General features: G+C 41.6%; 1 protein-coding gene across 1 annotated transcript in view; it reads left to right on the top strand.

Annotated features, from left to right (window-relative positions):
- The window catches only part of LOC110200983 (cadherin-related family member 3-like), a 90,908-nt gene that overhangs the window by 12,007 nt on the left and 66,436 nt on the right, over positions 1-12,465 (top strand). The window contains 3 exon segments of the mRNA XM_078151677.1: positions 1,610-1,781; positions 4,489-4,605; positions 9,678-9,926. Coding sequence (XP_078007803.1) covers positions 1,610-1,781; positions 4,489-4,605; positions 9,678-9,926 — 538 coding nt within the window.

Raw genomic sequence — 12,465 nt, 5'->3', positions numbered from 1 at the left:
CGCATGATAAAGGTGATTTTTACTGGAGTTTTCCAATGGAATAAAAGATGTGACATCTGGTTTTCTGGTTCTCTACCAATTGGGGAACTTTTGAAACCAGAATTTCACAACATTTTGCCGAGTAAATATTCAATTTGGCAACCAATGAGGAGGCCCACGTATCTCTGCCATAGAAGGTAGACAGGTAGGCCTATTGTTACTAGGAGGTTATTATTTATAATTCCTGGGAGAGGGAAATTCACTCTCTGGTCCTAGAACTTATGTAAAATCATTGAATTTTCATTCAGCTCAATCCTACAAACATTACTGAGTGCCTACTATTTGCAGGTGACTGTTAAGTGCTGGGGAGACAGACAAAAAAAAAACAATCTCAGCTCTCAGGAGAAGACCACAAAAGGTAAAGAGAGAATTTGAGGCAAGGAGAGCATTTAGAACTAGAGGATTGGACCCTGAAGGAAACCAAAGATTCTAAGAAGGATAAAGGAGGATGCTTACTGCCCTGGGTTCCAGCTATGAAAGATGAAGCCTTTGCAAAAGCGTGGGAAGCTGAGTGTGAGAAACAGCAGGTGGAAAGTGGAGCCTCTGACAGTAAGGAAAGTAAACCGAGTCTGATTGATAGCTGGTTAGCAAAATAGAGTTTTACCAACTCTGAACCTAAGTAATTCCATCCTGATTTCTACAGGACTGTTTTAATTTTCTGGAAAAAAAAACCAAAAAAAGTATAATAAAGCTTTTGTGGGAAAAACTTCCTATACTCAGTATCCTGTTTAAATGAATTTTTCTTTTTATAGTTAATTACTGTTTCTGTCATCTGTATCCTGTTTTGGCTATGCCATGAGATCACCTGCATCTTGTTAAAGCAGATGTTTCTTGACAATGAGTTTGTTTTGTACTCCTATGTATTCTTATCAACATTTTCTTTGATTTTTTGTTGCTTTTCTGTATTAAAGGAGCCCTGTGGGAAAATTGGGTTGAACTGGTACTCAGAATTTTCTCTTTCTGCTCATCTTCCTTGCATTACAAGTAAAGAATCTATTTACTAATGACTTTATTTTGGCAGCTTTCTTTCAGGAACAAAACATTTATTAAATGCTCACTGGGTGCCAGACACTCTATTAAAAGCTAGGGCTACAGATACAAGCAAGCAAGATGGTCCCTGCCCTGAAGGAGCTTACATTCTAATGGGGCAAAATAACATACAAAGTGTTGTTGGAAGGAGAGGGCATGTAATGGCATGGAATTTGGAGGATGGTCTGGAAAGAGAAGGCAAAAATTCACTTCTTGGTGCCTGGGGACCAGGTCAGATTTTCTGTGGGAAGATGAGGATGATGGCAGGAGAGCAAAAAAGAATGAGTTGAATGGGTATGAAGGGAGGTTGACAAGTACTCAAGTTCAGGAAATCTCGATCCTCTTAACAAGGTGTTATCTGGCGTCCACCTCTACCCTCTCACTACACCTTCCCAGTGAGATTCAATTCTAGACAAAGGCTCACCTCCATCAAGGTTATGTGATTGACATAGATGGTCTTATTTCCCCTAGTTGTCTAGCTCTCCCGATGAGGCTTCTACATGGAAAATCTCACACCTTGAATTATCTTTCTCTTGATTAGCTGATAATAGCCAAAGAACCTAAGCTGGACTTTGAAACAGTGGCTTGCTACACTCTGGTGATCTGTGCCCAGGACAGTGGGCGCAGCTCAGCATCTCAGACCATTTTAATCCAGATCGTAGATGTCAACGAACCACCAACATTCACTGGATCACGTGCTCAAGTTGACCAAGGTATAGGGGGTTATTTATTTTCTAAAATGTGTGAAGGATTCTGTTTATGCATAAGCACGCACCCATATCAAAGACTGATCCCAGGTCAAACGCTGAGATTATCCTGTTTTTGATATCATCTGTACTTTTGCTCTCCTTATTTATAGAAGTGATTTGGATGCCACATTCTCTGCACTTGTGACCCCGGGGGCTATTTATTCAGGATCTAGTCTGTACACATTAGCTTTTCTTGCTTTTCTTCTTTGTGACCAAAGAGACACCTACCCAGTCATCCAGACACTAATATTTATTCCCAGCCAAGACGCTCACTAGCCATAATCTCAAAGGCGTGGTAGGTAGGTTTTCCCCTGAGTGACAGAATCTCAGAGTAGAAAGAGACCACATTGGTAATCCAGTCTAAACCATGCTTGAAAACCCACTACAATGTATTTGATAAGTGGTCATCTAGCCTGGGCTAGTTCTTTTTTAAGAAGTTTTTCTTATAGAAATCTTATACTTTCCCTTTTTTCATTTCATTTATTGTTTCTAGTTCTGCCCTCCAGAGCCAAGTAGAACAAAGCTGATCCGTCTTATACATGACAGCTCTTCAAACGCCTGAAAATAGATCTTATATTCTCCCTATGCCTTCTTTCTCCCATGCTAACCATCCTCAGTTCCTTCAGATGATTTGTATATTTGCCTGATCTCAAAGGCCCATCATTATTGCCTTCTTCTTAGATATTCTCCAGCTCATCTACTTCTTACCTAAATGGTGATGCCCACATTAATAACTAGCATTTATATAGCCCCTTAAGGTTTGCAAAGCACTTTGCAAATATAATCTCATTTTATCCTCATAGCAGCCCGGGGAGGAAGGTATTATTATTATCTCCATTTTACAACTGAGGCAAGCTGCGGTTACATGACTTATCCAGGGTCAAAGCTAGCAAGTGCCCAAGGCTGGATGATTTGAAGTCAAATCTTCCCGACTCCTGGCCCCGCACTCTGTCTTTTTTTGCCAGAATTAAACACCGCCCTTTGAGCATGGGCTCAACCCCAGATAAAAGGATGGCATTTCCCTATTGGTTGTTCTACCTCCAAAGGCCAGTTAAGATTGTCTCAGTTTCTTGGTTGTCAAGTCGCATTTTCCAGTTGCTAGAGAAATAAGCTTGGGAGCAGATTATTATCAGTCTTCAGCTTTTAGCATGGATCACTAGAGAATCGTTTGAGAATTAGACTGTAAATGGGATTAATAATGAAGTGCACCTTTCTCAATATTTTAAAGTGATGAAACTCACTTTCCTCCACTGAAAATGAATTTGAGCTGTCATTTATATGGAACTCCTTTGCAGAATACTTTGCTCTGATTGTACCAACATTGTGAAGTAGGGGGTCAAAGCATTATTATCTTCACTTTATAGTTGAGAAAGGCCTAGAGAGGTTAAGTGACTTACCCAGAGTCACATAGCCAAGGCAGACTTCAAACTGAGTTAGGTCCCCTAATTCCAAGTCTAGCCTTCTTTCCTCTATGCTAGCTGGGCAGGTAGGTGGATAGGGTAGTGGACCTGGATCAGAAAGGTCTGCGTTCATATATGACCTTAGACACATTTATTATCTATAACTGCTGCCTGACTCAGTTTCCTCATCTATAAAAGGGTGATTATAATAATAGCTGCACCTACCTCCCGGGGTTGTTGTAGAGATTAAATGAAATAATATTTGTAAAGTTTTTTTTTTGCCAACATTAGAGCACTATAAATATGCTATTGTTGTTACTACTATTATTCCCTAATTACCTTAGAAAGAAGAACTGAGGAATGAAAGGGAATGATAACTAACTTTTATTTCAGACTTACTGAATGGTTTATAAAGTCCTTCCTTCCTAACACACTGCAAGGCAATACAAGTATTATTATTATTCCTATTTTGCGGGTATTATTGTCCCCATTTTACATATGAGAGAACTGAAGCCTAAAGAGATTAAGTGATTTTCCCATCGTCCCACAAACTGGGGATTCAAACTCTATGTCCAACCCACTTTACCAGGACTGCTTTTCTAAAGATAGAGAAAGCATTCATTAAGTACTTATGATGTGGTGGGCTAAGGCTCGCAATCAAGACAATCCCTATCCCCCAGAAGCTGATGTTCTAATGGAGAAGACAGCACTTAAAGAAGTGCTGAGGATCTGAGGCTAAGGGGCAAAGGGGAAGCAGGAAAGTATCTTAAGTATATGGGAAATACCTAGCTACCCAACAGAGCTCCCAGTGTACCTTACTGCCTTTCTAAAGCAGGAATATGTGTTAAGTACCTAAGAGAGACACAAACTGCTAGGGGAATTCAGGGAAAGGAGTGATTCCCTTTAGCTAGAGAATAATACCTTCAACTTTCACTAAGCTTTGCACTTAATGAAGCAATTTTCCATGCATTATCTTATTTGATTTGTACACAGTGCAGAAAGGCAGGAAAGGTATGTACCATTATCCCTTTTCTACAGATGAAGAAATAGACCCAGGGAAGCATCTAAGGCGTTCAAAGTCAGCCCTAGAACCCTGGTCTTCTGTCTCTTAATCCAAGGGTCTCTCCATTAGATACCACACTAGCTCCCCACCAAATGTCAGCAACGCCTTTAACGTTACCTAAAACGTACTTGGGAGCCATTCTGCTTTTTGAACTTAGAGTAGCTTGTGACACTGGACTCATGCTTGAATATCTTACCTCTCCTGGCAGTTACAGAGATTTATATTGCAGAGGACACTGCTGTAGGCACGAGCCTTGACAGAGTGAGAGCCAAGGACCCGGAGAATGCTGCCTTAAAGGTAATTTATGTTGTTTGGACTAAGAGCCGTGAGACTGGTTTTTCCTATCTGAGGCTATATCCACACAATAAAGCAAAGGTGAAAATCAGTGCCATCATTCTGGCCCATTTAATTACAGGGCATTGTTGAGCCCTGAGCTCTCCGGAAGACTGTCTGAGCTCTGCTGCATTTCATTCTCTGTCTAACAGACACCTCCAAATGATAGTGATGGCTCTTTCTGCAACAAGATCTTAGCCCTTTTTCATTTTGCTCTCTTGTCACCATGGCTGCACACAAACGCTTTTGTTTTCGGACAGAACTAATTATCCCTGTACTACACGGAGACCTTAACTCTGGGTTTTGTAATGGGCCAGATATCTCTATTTTCTCCTCCATCACCCCAACCCGTGCCCCATAAATTAAGACATTAGCAGTCCAGCTACACATTGAATTGTAGGAAAGTGTATTCATATAGTGGATGATGTTACATGGATATAAAATGTTTCTTATTTCCCAGTTGCTTGGACTTGGAATCTCTGAACCATCTCTGACCACTCCCTCTTCTTCATCTTCCATATCCAAGTTCTGTTGATTCTTCTTCTATAGTATGTGTCTCCTGGAGCTCCCCCTTCCATGCTTAGTATTAAAGCCATGGTTCTTCATGAACTTCAGAGCTTCCTCACTTATTTCCTTGCCCCTAGTCTCTCCCTCTTCTATTCCAACCTCCACACCACTGCTGGATTACTTTACCTCATGCACAGGCCTGAACGTATCATTCTACTCCTCAAAAACTTTCAATGGCTCCCTATTTCCTGCTGAATAATTCCATATTTCTTCATCTAGCATTTAAGGTCTTCCTCCGTCTAGGGTCCAGAGGTGTCAAATACACAGCCCCGCCATTTTCCCAAGTGCTCCCCTAACCAAATTGGGAAATGTTTAACAAAATAAATCCAATACAACAAAACAGACAATATTAACATGTGGGTTTCTAAGTCAAACAGTAGCCTGCTGGGATCCTTGTGTATGCTTTAGCTGCTACCATGTCTAGTTGACTTGGATGTCACTGCTCTTCACTCCAGGAAAACTGGACTATTTACTGTTTCATGACTCTATCCCACCCTTTCCTTCCTCTCTACTGGCCCTGATGACCTTCCCAGCGCCGGGAGTGTCCCACTGCTCCCTTCCTCTCAATTTCTCTCTTTTTAATTTTACTTCTTCTTTAAAATAGAAATCAAAAGTCACTTCCTTCCTGAAGCCTGCCCTGATCTCGCCTGCCAGCTGGAGGAAGGAAGGCATATCTCCTTCCTCAGAATTTTCACTTTGTATGGAGTGGCAATGCATGATGTATTCATGTACACATGTTTACATTTATACAAGTGTATACATGTATGACGTGTACATCTATAATGTTCTATTTTACCATTTAGTTTACTTGTCTCATGTTCTCTATGAGATTATAAGCTCCTAGCAGGCAGAGGCAATGTTTTCTTTATCTTTGAATCATTCATGGTGTCCAGTCCATTGAGATAAGGATTGCATCTGTGATGTGTATAGGGTGTAGTCAATTAACATTTATTAAATGCCTACTTTGTGCCAAGGACTGTGCTAAGTTCTGGAGATAGAAAAAGAGGCAAAAGGCTGTCCCTGTTCTCAAGTAGCTTACAGTCCAATGGAAGAGACAAGCACACAAATAAGTGTAAACAGGCAGAACAGACAAAGAAACTTCCTCTACCAATGAAGGTCACCACTTTCTCTGTGACTTCTGGTCTTAGGGAGCTGCCCAGAGCATTGAGAAGTTAAGTGACTTGCCTAGGGTCACTCAACCAGTAAACGAGAGGTAAGAGGCAGGACCTAGGCCCAGGTTGAGTTCCTCATTTTGAGGCTAGTTCTCTAGCTACTTCTTGTCTAGCTTTTAGTAGGCACAGATGGAATGTTTGTTGAATAAATGAATGAATGATGTGATTTTCTTTTACCTGGTAGAGGGAGAGAACAGAATATCACATCACTTTGTTAGCATTTGCTGTGATTGTTCATCACAACAAGAACAATAAACATTTATCAAGCTTGGTATTTACTTCTGTCTTCCTTTGCTGCTGTTCAGTCATTTTTTTTCTGTTGTGTTAGATTGTTTGTGATCTCATTTGGGGTTTTCTTGTAAGCTCTGAGGCTGGATTTGAACTCCTAAAGACAAATCTTCCTGACTCCAGGCCTCTCACTTGATCCACTGCACCATTTAACTGGCCCTTGTTACCATTTATCTCGTGCTGTTTTCCCTAAACCGAGGAATAAATACAGAAATTGTCTGTGTAGTCATATTATTGCCAAAGCCAGTATTAGGCTAATGGGAATTCATAGTTTCCCAGCAGTTGTACTGGAGATATACATACATATATTCAGAATCCATGTTTTCCTCCAGAGACAGCCAATGACATTAGAAGCCTCATCAATGCTGTTTTTTTTTTTTTTTAAAGAGCATTGAATGAACTCTAGTAATTACATAAGAAACGGCAGCATTTTGTCAGGCTCCCACACACAGTCTTTTCGCCCTCCTCCTCGTAAGTCAACAACACCCTATCTAAGAGAGAATTGGAAAGGTCACAGCTTCCTTTACAACATATAATTAAGTCGCCTAATCATGCATCTTGCACCAAATCAGCACGTACGAGATAATAGTTTTGAACTCACCACCAGGCAGATCTACGTGAGTGCAAATCAGATGTCACATTTCAACTGCTCTTCTAGTGTTCTTCCTTGAGAATTATCTACTCCCTTGCCCTTTTCTCAAGGGAAAACTACATCATAGCCAAATAGGTAAACTTGTAATAGAGCATGCAGTCACAATGGTTTGCTAGTCAATTAGTGGCCCCAACTCATTCTAGATGAAGGCCACCCTGTGCTTTCTCAGACTGACTCAGTACTGCTGGTCGGAGCCCCTATATTTTACTCAAGTGGGTTGGCTTATGAGCCCATAGATAGGAAGACTTACCCATCAAAATGTTCCTTAAAATTTTCACTCAGTGAGGAATGATTTCAGCAGTGACGAGAGCTATATGGAAGCCTGTATTTAAGCACCCCTCAATACATCTAACCTAATTTTGTGATTCAGAAACTTATCGTGGTTTCTTAGTAATGATTTTCTTCTCTTTAGGCCTTCATTTACTTTCTCTAATTAGCTGGTTCCAGTTTTGACCAATAACTTAGTCATGAAGGGCGTTGGGGTATATAGCTTTGAAAGCCCTTGGAATCAGGAGCAGAGCTTAACTAGTTATAACTAGTGAAAGATGTAACAGTTTTGGTACCTGGGGCAAATAGCCTTCATATCAATTTTTTTAAATATACATTCCATTACAGGAGGGACTCTAGGACACAAGGCTGATGGGTAGAGAAACCCTGAGACAATGTACTATAAAGAGCAAGACAGAGACCCTAGGACACTGGCCTATATCAGGGAATCCTGGGATACAGTGAGGGTGCAGCTGGGAAGTAGGGGTTGATAGCAGAGTAAGCTAGACCGGAAGAGAAACTCCCCTGGGGTCTAAGCCACCATTGGACTGAAGTGAGGGCATGAAGTGGTAGAATCATCTGGTAGATTCAGATTTAACCATTTCTTGCTAATCTCAGTCATTTCTGTATCACTGAAAATTTTAATTGTTGTCAGCCTTCCAGAGTTTAGTGCCCTGGGACGAAGGTACGGCTGCCAGACCTTAGTTGTGACTTTGGCAAGGACATTTGGGTTTGAGCGCAGGGTCTCCTGCTTATTAGTCATGTGTTTATGCAATTCACCTCACTTCCTTTTATGCCTTAGGGATGCTTGGATCATGAGATCTCATCTGTTGTTTTTCAAAATTGTGCTATTTTGCCTTAAACTGGTAAAAAAAAATAGACTTTGTCATTATAGTAAAAACAAACAAACAAACAAAAACCAAACAAACTTTGTCCATGTGGTCGCATTATTACCAAAATGTGTGAAATCTTGGGTCTTCAGAGTTTTCCAATAATAGTGATGGATCCTTATTCAGGACAATTAAAACATGTTTGCCTTAAACAACAGAGATGACTATTGACACCTGAGACATCGTTCATGTTATTTCCTTTTTTAAATAGCGAATGAGCTCCCGTAATTACATCAATAGATCGGTACTGTGGTTGTGCTCCTCAATCCAATTCAACAATGATCTGTTAAGTGACTAGTGTGTGTCAGGCACTGGACTAGGTTCTGGCTGTACAAAGATAAATACGGAAATTCTCGACCTCAGAGAGCTTACATTTTCCTGGGGGAGGATAATGGAGAATAACTGCTCTTAGGTGAGTCCCTAGCACATAGTAGGTGCTTGACAAATGCTAGTTGACCGATACAGATAAGTAAATATAAGATATCTGCAAAATAAATACAAATTAATTTCAAGGTGGTGGTGGGGGGACACTTACAGTTTGGGATTAGGAGGGGGTAGCACTGAGGATCACAGATCTAAAGCTGGCAGGGACTTCAGACGTCTTCTAGTCCAAGTATTTGAGACTCCTGGGCTTCACCTTGAAGGGAGCTAGGGATGCTGAGGTCATAGGTGAAATGACAGCTCCTACTACTTAGGACCCCAGGTCTAGAGCTAGAAGGGGCTGGTTAATTCAATTCCCTCATTTCACTGCTGAAGAGCCCTAAACCTAATGATTCGTCCCAATTCATATGTGGAGTAGCATTTGAAGTCCTGAGCCTTGAAGGGAGTTTGGGATGCTAAGAGATAGATGTGAGCAGAGAACATTTTAGGAATGGGACACAGCCTGGCCAAAGACATGGAGGCAGGAGATGTCATTTCACCTATGGAAGAAAACAGCTAGGCTTGGAACATAAAGGTGTGAGGGGGAGTAAGGGGAAATGAGTGTGGAAAAAGTAAACTGGAATCAGACTGTGAAGGTTTTTAAATGCCAAACAGAGGAGTTTGTCATCCTCAAGTATTCTCAGTTAACAAGCTCTTATTAAGACAGGCATTCTGCTCAGTGCTGGTCCAAACAGAGGCCTTATCCTCAAGGAGATCCCCTTTTTAAATGCCTTTATGAAGAAATGATTAATTCAAAGATAGATAAAAGTATGAAAATCCCCTGAATCTCTACCCTATACCATCTCAGTCTTGGGGAAGGGAGGGTTAGCTCAGTTCCTCCAGAGCATCGGTCCCACTAAGTTCATGTCCAAAGCCCGAATTCCTGGAGTTCTAGATTCGTGCTCCTCAGGATATTGCTACCGGCTGGCTGCAGCCCCCAGCCTTGATTCCTCTGTCTCGGATGGGGGAGTCTTATTCTCAGCCCAGACTGGGGACTCTACTCCCAAAAGAAGAAGCAAAAAGGCGAAGACCCAGGCCCAACTGAGAGGGCCACATGGTCTTGGGGAGTGAAGGCCCCATGACCTTCCCTTTACAGTATAGTTCTCTCACAAGAAGCTGTCAGTGAGCATGGTACATACACACACACACACACACACACACACACACACACACACACGGAATCATCACCTTACCTCTGACCAGAATGCAGCAAAAACTCACCTTCTAATGGGGAAGATAACATTCAAACACTATATACATCCAAGAAATATGTGAGGTGGATAGAAAGTCACCCCAGGAGGAAGAAGCTAGCAATATCCAGGAAATGCCCCCCACAGAAGGTTGGGTTTGAGGTGTTTTGAGCCCCACTGGGCAGACTTGCAATCTTCCTGTCCATTTCCCTCTCCATCATCCTCATCAACCCCAAACATCACTATCACTGGAGTAATAGTTCTACACTCTTCACGAGGTGGTTTGAGGAAAGGTTATGGGAACTGTAAGGCATGGCGTCAATATGAACAATTGTTGACATTAGGCATGCGATGGGCCCCTAGTTTTTAGAAACTGGAAAAATGACAGGGTAGGCATTTAGGAGTTCAAGTTCTTTAAAGTATATGTGATTGTGTGTGTGTGTGTGTGTGTGTGTGTGTGTGTGTGTGTGTGTGTTGATCCACCACTACAGATAACAAAATCTCCACGCATTAGAAATTGGTTCTTCATGAGATTCTGTGGCCAAAATATTCATCACTGGATGGCCAACTTTTTGGCAGTGAGCCCCTTCTTGCTAAGCTAACTGGTCCTTGCACACATATTTTACTAAGATCACATTGGAAGCTTTCTCAAGGACCTACCGACCAGAGCCTACCCTTCAGTTCTTCAGCTTTGTCTGACTGTTTGTGACCCCATTTGGGGTTTTCCTAGCAAAGATATTGGAGTGGGTTGCCATTTCCTTCTCCAGCTTGTTTTACGGATGAAGACACGGAGGCCAACAGGGTTAAGTGACTTGTCCAGAGTCACACAGCTAGTAAGTGCCTGAGGCCATATTTGAGCTCAGAAAGAGTGAGTCTTTCTTGGTTCCCAGCCCAGTGTTCAATCCACTGTACCACCTAACTGCCCACCTAGTTGCCTTTCAGGGCAACTCCCAAAAGTTCACTTCCATGACAAGATGAAAAAGGCTATGGTGCATGAATGAATAAAGCATTTATTAAGTGGAAAGCATTGTACCAAGTTTTGGGAAAAAAAGTAAGTTTTGGAAAAAAAAAGAACAGTAAGATGGTCCCTAACCTTAAGGAGTTCACATTCCAGTGAAAGAAAGAGCATATACTAAAGGTTTCAGTGGCAACTCCCGTGGGAAGGTCTCATAGCCTTTAGGGTGCAGCAGCAAAGCAGAAGGAAAGAGGTTTTCTCTACTGTCCCGTCCACTGATAAAATCTGAGTTTCTGATGTTGAACCGTTGGACAGTGCCGAGGCCTTCAGTGGTCACAGTTTTTCTTTTTTCATGAAACAGGCCTCGCAGACGCCTAAAAACCTTTCACTGACAAATTTCGTTTTTAATCACCTTATGGCAGTCACATAGGTCTGGCGTTTGTTTTTTTCCTCCGGTCTAGACTTCTCGTGCTGTTTGGTTGATTAGCGTCTGGAGTGGATTGGCAGGTGCGGCAGACTCCACCAGGACAGGCTTTTATAAACAGAGCTGATGGCTATTTAAATACTGGTGTGCTATGTTTAAAGAAAGCTTAATACATTAAAAAAAACCCCCCAAACGACCAATAAGCTAATCTTAGGGATATTCACATATTTTATAATAAAGTTCTCTTGACAAAAGGCTTTATTAAAACTTTTCTTTAACTAGCCAGGTCCATTTAGAACATGATTTGATTACTGAAGTTCATAATAAGAATTCACAGTTAATAGCTAGCTGGTTAGCATTTAGGGCAGCTAGGTGGTACAGTAGATTAGAGCACTCAGCCTGAAGTCAGGAAGACCTGAGTTCAAATACAGCTTCAGATACTTACCAGCTGTGCGACCCTGGGCAAGTCACTTAACCTTACTTGCCTCGCTTTCCTCATCCGTAAAATGAGATGGAGAAGAAAATGGCAGACTGCTCCAGTGTCTTTGCCATGAAAATCTCAAATGGGGTCACAGAGAGTTGGACACAACTGAAAAATGACTGAACAACAAAAATTTTATCTTAACACTTTATGGTTTGCAAAGCTGTTTGCATATGTAATATCATCTGATCCTGGGGTGCTGTGAGGTAGGTGCTGTTGTTGTGCCCATTTTGCAGATAAGAAATTGAGACCAGGAGAGTTTTAGTGAGTTGCCCAGTGCCACACATCTAGTAATTGAGGCAGGATTTGAATTCAGGTCTTCCTGACTTCAAGTCAGTCACCTAAATGTCTCATTTTAATATCTAGAAAATGTTTTCCTAGCACCAGTGGGGCATGAGCATGCTGTCAGAGGTTGCTAGCTGTGTTTCTAATGGCTTCCAGTGTTTCTAATGGCTTCTTTTTTTCCAGGGTGGAGACATCTATCTGGTGGAAGGGCCAGTGGCTTGGGTCACACACGTATAACATCTTTGCTCCAAGTCTGGTTTC

This window comes from Phascolarctos cinereus, unplaced genomic scaffold, assembly GCF_003287225.1.
Source record: "Phascolarctos cinereus isolate Bilbo 61053 unplaced genomic scaffold, phaCin_HiC Scaffold_4;HRSCAF=312, whole genome shotgun sequence".
In the NCBI taxonomy this organism is placed as follows: Eukaryota; Metazoa; Chordata; class Mammalia; order Diprotodontia; family Phascolarctidae; genus Phascolarctos; species Phascolarctos cinereus.
This window is presented reverse-complemented; position numbering and strand designations above follow the sequence as displayed.